Raw genomic sequence first — 7500 nt, 5'->3', positions numbered from 1 at the left:
AGGGGCTCTGATGGCGTTTTGTTATTAAGGCGTGTCAAGAGGGGAGCTGGCGCGGGACCGAGAGCAGAGATGCGGGAAAGGTCCCTTCCGAGTGTTGGGAACCAGGGGAGGCCGGGGGAGGTGGAAATCAGAGGACGGGCTCCTCGGAACGCATGGAATGGAATGAGGAACGGTATTGAAACAAACGCGCGTGTCCCGATCGTTCCTCGTTCCGTTCCGTGTCTTCCAATGAGCCCCCCACCCTCCGATTTCTGTCTCCAGCAGCCTCCCACTTGTTGGAAAAACACACAAACACAGATATGGAATGGACGGTCAACACAAACGATGATTAACTGAAGAACCAGAAGAAGACTAACTTAATACAGATAGTATTCAATAGAAATATCACAAATGTCAACATTTCAACATTCATCAAATCCTAAATATATACACAGTTAAGGATAGTTTTATTGTATACTCAGGCCCTGAATGCCCCTGACCTTTGTGTGTGTGTGTGTGTGTGTGTGTGTGTGTGTAGGGGAGAATGACATGGACAGAGGAGCGTGTTACGGTTTAAGGCACACGTTCTGGTGAGAGTCAGCGGTCAAGGTTAATGCAACATACAGTACAGGACAGCCTGATACACTCTGTGGCCTAGACCGGTTATGCTACATTACCCATGCTGTGTGTGTATGTGTGTGTGTGTGTGTGGGGGGGGGGGGGGGGGGGGGGGGGGGGGTATGGTGTGTGTGGTGTATGGTGTGTGTGTGTGTGTATGTATGTGTGTACTGGCACTTAAGTGTCTGCAAGAAGCTGAGTACATATGGGTCCAAATCAGCCCTAAAGAACATCAATGAACCTGTCCTACCAGTAAGCCTGAATTATCACTTACCGGGTCAAATAAAAAGTTCTAAAACTGCATTATCATAAACATCATCCAACACAGTCCAGTGGTTGTCAGGCCTGTACAGTATGCATGTAGAACAGCTCATGGCAGTTTTGGCCTATGTCTGTGTACAAGCGTGTGTGTGTGCGCGCGTGTGTGTAGAATGCCTGGAGGCGGTAGTTTGGGGCGGAGGGGTTGAGCGAGTGTGAGCTGTCTGAGCAGTGAGCTTCATTAGGAAACAAAATATAAGCTTTCCAGCCCATTAGCAATGACTTTAAGCGAAAGCACATAAGACAACGACTCACCTCATCAACGATGCATTGCAATAACTGGAGAGGCTTGAATGGGGAGACGGAGAGAGAGAGAGAGGGAGAGAGAGGGAGAGAGGGGGAGAGAGAGAGGGAGAGGGAGAGAGGGGGGGGGAGAGAGAGAGAGGGGGAGAGGGAGAGAGGGGGAGAGAGAGAGGGAGAGGGAGAGAGGGGGGGGAAGAGAGAGAGAGGGGGAGAGGGAGAGAGAGAGAGAGAGAGAGAGGGAGGGGGAGAGAGAGAGAGAGAGAGAGAGGGAGAGAAACGCATAAGCCACCACGCAACATCTCCACAGTATTGTGGCAAGACAATCATTAATGTAATAACATAAAAAAAGGTATCTGTTTAGATTAATCAAATACAGCAAGCTGGCGGCTGAGCCCTCGCCTCCTGAATGCTTCTATTATTCTGTAATGGCACCTAATCTAATACTGGCACTTAAGGCCTGCTGTATTATTTCATTGCAAAATGCAATTTGTGGGGAAGTTTCAAATGAGGGATCCAATGGAGAGTGAAACACTGCCAGGGATGGGATGGGGGGGGGGGGGGATATTGCCCCTCACTGTTTTTTTTTCTGCAAACTCTACAAAAGCTTACCATTAAAGATCCTTGGTTTTTCTGAATCTGTAAAGCAAGACGGAGAGAGAGAGAGAGACAGAGGGAGAGAGGGAGAGAGAGAGAGAAGGGGGGGGGGGAGACAAGTAATATGTAATTAGCGTGTCATAATCAAAACGACGCACTTGGACACATCACGATCACTGAGAGAAAATGACTTCATCCCTGGTAGCAATTTGTGGGCATGTGTTAATACCATTTACATAATGAAAATACACAAATGTTAATAGCCTTACTCTCATTTGTTGGGGGGTGGTGGCAATAATGTACATTTCATAATGCATTCTTTCTACCCTCTAGGTTGTCTAAATATGAATTTTGACAATTATATGGATAATGCTTCAAACTGGATTTTACAGGCTTAGCAATGAGTTAGGCCCATTCTTAGATCCTCTATTTTCCACAGGGATCACTTCTGGTTTCTAAGCCAGTAATCAGCTGGGACACACTTCTGGAAAGCACCATCCAAAAAACCCATCTGCGGCTGGATTGGACTAGATCAAGGTGATTGTCTAGAAACGGAAAAGACCCCAAACGATACCATACAAAGGCAATCCTCAAACAACTGATTGAAACCTTGTTTAAGATACAATGTAATAGCTCAATAGGGTGAATGAGTTTCAACATGTTTACTTCAGGGGGAAAAAAAATAAGACATTGAAGTTCCCTGAACAGAGCAGCCCTGACAACAATGAAAACAGTAGACAAAACCGACCCTCTTTCACAGACAGCCTTTTCCCTGCAAACATTGAGATCCAAGGTCCTCTGGTTTGTTCAGGTAAAAGCTTAATAATGTTCCAGAAATGAATAGCTCATTTTTGCAGGGTCTTTTGACATTAGAGCAATTATTGATTCATTCTCTCACAGCTCTGCACATTCAGTAAATATCAAGAGACTCCTTCACTGCCCTTACATCCATTTTGTCTGATTCAGACACATTAAAAGCAACGAAAGAAAACTAATTTGTTCTGAAATAATTCGTTAACAAAATGTCATGCTGCTCACTGGGTTGGAATTGGATTGTGGAAGAGAAACTTATTTGAGCTTGATTTTGAGCGCTCTTCTCTGTACAATGCAATATGGACCAGGTATCAACAACGTGAAGGTTAATGAGCCTGTCCTCTGTTTCTGTTTAAAATAGCCTTTAAACCAACCTGATCATCATTAGCATATCACCATGGAGGCCTATTGTATTGTAACATGATTGTTACAGAGACAATTATCTTTCTATGAAACCATTGTTGATTCTGAAACATATGCTGGATGAAAGTGACCACGGAGGGCAGCAAACTGGGACCTATCAAATCCTGTAGAGCAGCAAAGTATAACTCTGTAAGTCACGTTCGCATTTTCAATCTCTAATTGGAAACAGCAAAGAAAAATAGAAGTTACCGAACTCATGGAGAATGACTTGAACTAGGATTGGAGGCGACTTTGAACACAAGTTTTCAACAAACACTTCTCAAAGACTGGTACCCCAGCACCAGTAAGCAGGAAGCAGACATTTCAGAGAGAAGACATTTCAGGTCACATACCAGTCTACTCTCTGATTCTAAAATCTCTCGTTTGATCAAAGCTGTCCATGACGACAAAGGAGGAGAAAAGCTTTGTGTCTGTAATCAAGGGCATTCCCCTTTCAATTACCATGGACAAACTGTATAAGCAGGGAACAGAGGACCACAAGGATTCTTAAGGTTGGGCCTACAGATTCAAAAGTGACCAAGGCCTTCCCGGAAACAATTACAAATTCAATCACGAGAGCTTCCAAACTACTCTGGTCACCTCAATGTACTTCAAGGCTAGCGGACGCTAGTGGCGGTGGACAGGCTCACTGCAATACGTGGACTGGAGTGAGGAATGGTATCAAAGGCGTGTGTTCCAAGAAACCGTCTCACTGTCCCAAGACGATTCTTTCCCTTATTTTCTCACCCAAATGCGCAAAAAACGTCAGTTCTAACGATCCACGGTAATGTCTGTAAAAGTCTTTATGAATGCTTGGCGATCCCGATCTGATCCCGCACAGATAGAACACGTTCAAATGACCGTATGAAGTTACGTAACGCTGAAACCGTATTTGGACTGCTTTCGTGTCGTTGTTTTTCTTTTCCTCTGAGAGCAATTTGAGACGGAGACGTAAAAAGGCAGAACATGAGGGGGAAAACAAAAACAGAGAGAACGAAAACTCTGGCAACCAATCTATCAGGGGGGTGGGGGGGGGGTGGGGGGGGCAATACGCTGGCGGCAAGATACACATCATATCAACTCTGGTGTCTTCAAAGATTCTCAGAGCGAGCCGTGGAAAACCTCCATTAACTCCTGACAGAAGAATGCAAATGGATCACAACATGGGGTGGAGAGGAATTAAAGAGAATGTCTCTAATCAATGACAAACACAGGATGAAAGTTAGACTGTGTGTATGTGTGTGTGTGTGTGTGTGTGTGCACAACCAATAGCCCAAATGAACTACAACTACAACTAAAACCCTAAACCCACAACGACGCAAACACAAACACCTTAAAAATGGAAGGGGTGAGTACAGAGGCCCCTTCCAAAACACCCTCTGCCCTTCAAACATCCCCTCCATCCCATAATCCCCCCCCCCCACACACACACACACACACACAACAACAACTCTCGTCTAAGCATCTCAGGTGCATCGAATTGCTCCCAAACTCTCTCTCTCCTTCCCTCTCCCACTACCCCTCTGTCTCTCCCTCGCTCCATACAGTTAGAAAGCAGAGTGTGGAGAGAGAGAGAGAGCGAGAGTGTGTGTGTGTGTGTGTGTGTGTGTGTAGGTTCTGTGTAGAGCAGACAGCTGCGCGAGCGTCTGCGTGTAAATGACAGCTCGGGCCTGAGGACGTCTGCCGGCTGAGCCCGTCGAGCCGAAGCTGAGTGCTGTAGCGTGGCTCTCTGCCTGGGCTCAGCTACAGCCTGCAGGTGAACTGTCTGCAACACCATATGGAGCTGGGAGAATTAACACAGAGATGAGAGAGAGAGAGAGCTGGGCCAGCGGGGAGTCTCCTTGTCTCTAACACACTCTCTCCATCTCTCTCTCTCGCTCGCCCTGTATCTCTCTCTCTCTCTCTCTTTTTTTTGCCCTGTATCTTTCTGTCTCTCTCTTTTTCGCCCTGTATCTCTCTCTCTCTCTCTTTTTCGCCCTGTCTCTCTCTCTCTCGCCCTGTATCTCTCTCTCTCTTTCTCACCTTGTATCTCTCTCTCACCCTGTATCTCTCTCTCTCTCTCTCACCCTGTATCTCTTTCTCTCTCCACCTCTCCTCTCCATCAATTCAATGGGCTTTATTGGCATGGGAAACAACAGAAACAAATGACAAATAAACCAAAATGAAATAGCCAATAACAAATCTAATCATTATCCAAAGAATAGTAACTAAAAGTAAGTCAACGTAAAACAATGCAAGTGTTATGTTATGGACGATGTACAGTGGTTTATCAATGTGCAAACAGTTCCAAGTACTATAGGAAAAATAGATAAATAGTTTGATAGCAGTTGTATTTACAGTTGTGTTTGTGCTCCACTGGTTGTGCTCCACTGGTCATAGTTTTTCCGAATGCAGCAGCTCACAAATGTTGCTGCTTTGATGGCACACTGTGGTATTTCGCCTGGCAGATACGGGAGTTTATCCAGGTTTGATTTGTTTTCAAATTCCAGATTCCACAAGATGTTGGAAACATTCCTTTGAGATTCTGGTCCATGATGACATGATTTCATCACGCAATTTCTGCAGATTTTTCAGGTGCACTTTCAAGCTGTGAGTCTCCCGTTCTACCACATCCCAAAGGTGTTCTACTGGATTCAGATCCGGTGACTGGGAAGGCCACTGAAGAACACTGAACTCATTGTCATGTTCGTGAAACCAGTTTGAGACGACTTTTGCTTTGTGCATTATCAAGCTGGAAGTAGCCATTAGAAGATGGGTAAATTGTGGCCATGAAGGGATGCACATGGTCAGCAACAATACTCAAATAGGCTGTGGCATTCAAGCGATGATTGATTGGTATTAATGGGCCCAAAGTGTGCCAAGAAAACATTCCCCACACCATTACACCACCTCCACCATGAGAAGGTGTACAGGTGTTCCTCATAAAGTGCTCGGTGAGTGTATGTCTGTCTCTCTCTCTCTCTCTCTGGCTGTACTACATAATCCTTACATGTCATGTGACCGGACGATGGAGGGAGGAGGATGGAGGAGTGTGTGAGAAGGGAGGGATATTGAGAGGGAGGGAGGGGGGATTGAGAACCATGAGAGAGAGAAGGAGAGAGGGGGATACAGGGAGATTGAGAGAGAGAGAGAGAGAGAGAGAGAGAGAGAGAGAGAGAGAGAGAGAGAGAGAGAAAGAGAGAGAGAGAGAGAGAGACAGAGAGAGACAGACACACACACACAGAGAGACAGACAGGGGAAGGAGGAAGAGGGAGGATGGGGAAGAAAGAAGTAGTAAAGGAATGGGGTGTGAAACCATTCAACACCTGTGGGCCTGTTTGCTAAGAACAAGACACAAGTTCCTCCTCTACACCTCTGGCCATCCAGGGTCATTTATTAACCACATTCTGGTGGACAGCGTACTGGAATATCCAGTCAACATCCAGTCATCAACAACTCCTTTACAAAATGCAATCATTGAAGAAATATATATTTCAAATATTCAAATACAATATGGTGGATGAGTGAGGAGAAAAGGCCATATCTCATTCAAAATAGATGAACGGGAGAGAGATCAAGAGAGAGAGATGGAGATGGAGAAAGACAGAGAGAGAGAGAGAGAGAGAGAGAGAGATCCTCTGTGGCTCAGTCGGTAGAGCATGGCCCTAACACCGCTTAGGTGGGTTTGATTCCCGCTGGGACCGTATATACTGAAATGTACACACTCACTGCAATGTAAGTCGCTTTGGATAAAAGCCTCAGCTCAATGGCGTATATTAGAGAGAGACAGAGACAGAGAGAGAGAGACCAGTGCAACACTCTACAACACTGTGAAGCATTCATTAGTAAATGTAATCATAAACTGGTGATTAACATGATAATGGTGGTGTTAATAGGTGCTGCAGGAGGGAAGAGTGACAGCAATCTGAAATGAGACATGCCCAAGGCCACACACACACACACACACACTCTCATAAACACACACACACACACACACACACACACACACACTCTCATAAACACACACACACACACACCGCACATACACTCCCTCCCTCTCTCACACACACACACACACACACACACAAACACACACACACACACACAAAGCTAAATCGAGCATGGCTAAAATCCTTTCCAGTATTGGCCATATGCAGCCAGCTCGGCTCTTCTCTCCTGCCAGCGAGCGGTGGAAGACCAGGGTGCTCAGAGGAGATTAGCTGGATCAAACCCTCTTTATTAAAGAGCTGATGGGATTCAGGCTTCTTCTGCAGGTCAGCAATTACATCCGAACCCGATTGTACAGCGGTAGAGTAGAAACACAGAGAACGGATAAGCCGCGCCATATGGACAGGGATACGGAAAGCAGGTCTAATGGATGTACTGGCGCTTTTTACGAGCGGGGGGCGTTCACCATGTGGCCGTGGGGGGAACTGCAGGGTACTGGCGTGGCTGGTGCCCAACCAAAGCATGGTTCCCCATTGAAACCCATGTTGAAGTTTGTCTTCCATCTGGCCGAATAAGACTGTTTTGGTTTCTGTTATTTCCTACGAT

At 45.9% G+C, this 7500-nt stretch overlaps 1 protein-coding gene across 2 annotated transcripts in view; it reads right to left on the bottom strand.

Annotated features, from left to right (window-relative positions):
- The window catches only part of map2k5 (mitogen-activated protein kinase kinase 5), a 55869-nt gene that overhangs the window by 14554 nt on the left and 33815 nt on the right, over nt 1–7500 (bottom strand). Inside the window, exons 18-19 of one of the 2 annotated variants that reach the window (XM_083681109.1) lie at nt 1768–1794; nt 1171–1203 (exon numbers count right to left, since the gene is read on the bottom strand). In XM_083681109.1, coding sequence (XP_083537235.1) covers nt 1171–1203; nt 1768–1794 — 60 coding nt within the window. The remainder of the gene's footprint in view (nt 1–1170; nt 1204–1767; nt 1795–7500) is intronic. The other variant, XM_083681110.1, reaches the window with a different exon arrangement.

The sequence above is a fragment of the Argentina silus genome (assembly GCF_951799395.1).
Source record: "Argentina silus genome assembly, chromosome: 11".
NCBI lineage: Eukaryota > Metazoa > Chordata > Actinopteri > Argentiniformes > Argentinidae > Argentina > Argentina silus.
This window is presented reverse-complemented; position numbering and strand designations above follow the sequence as displayed.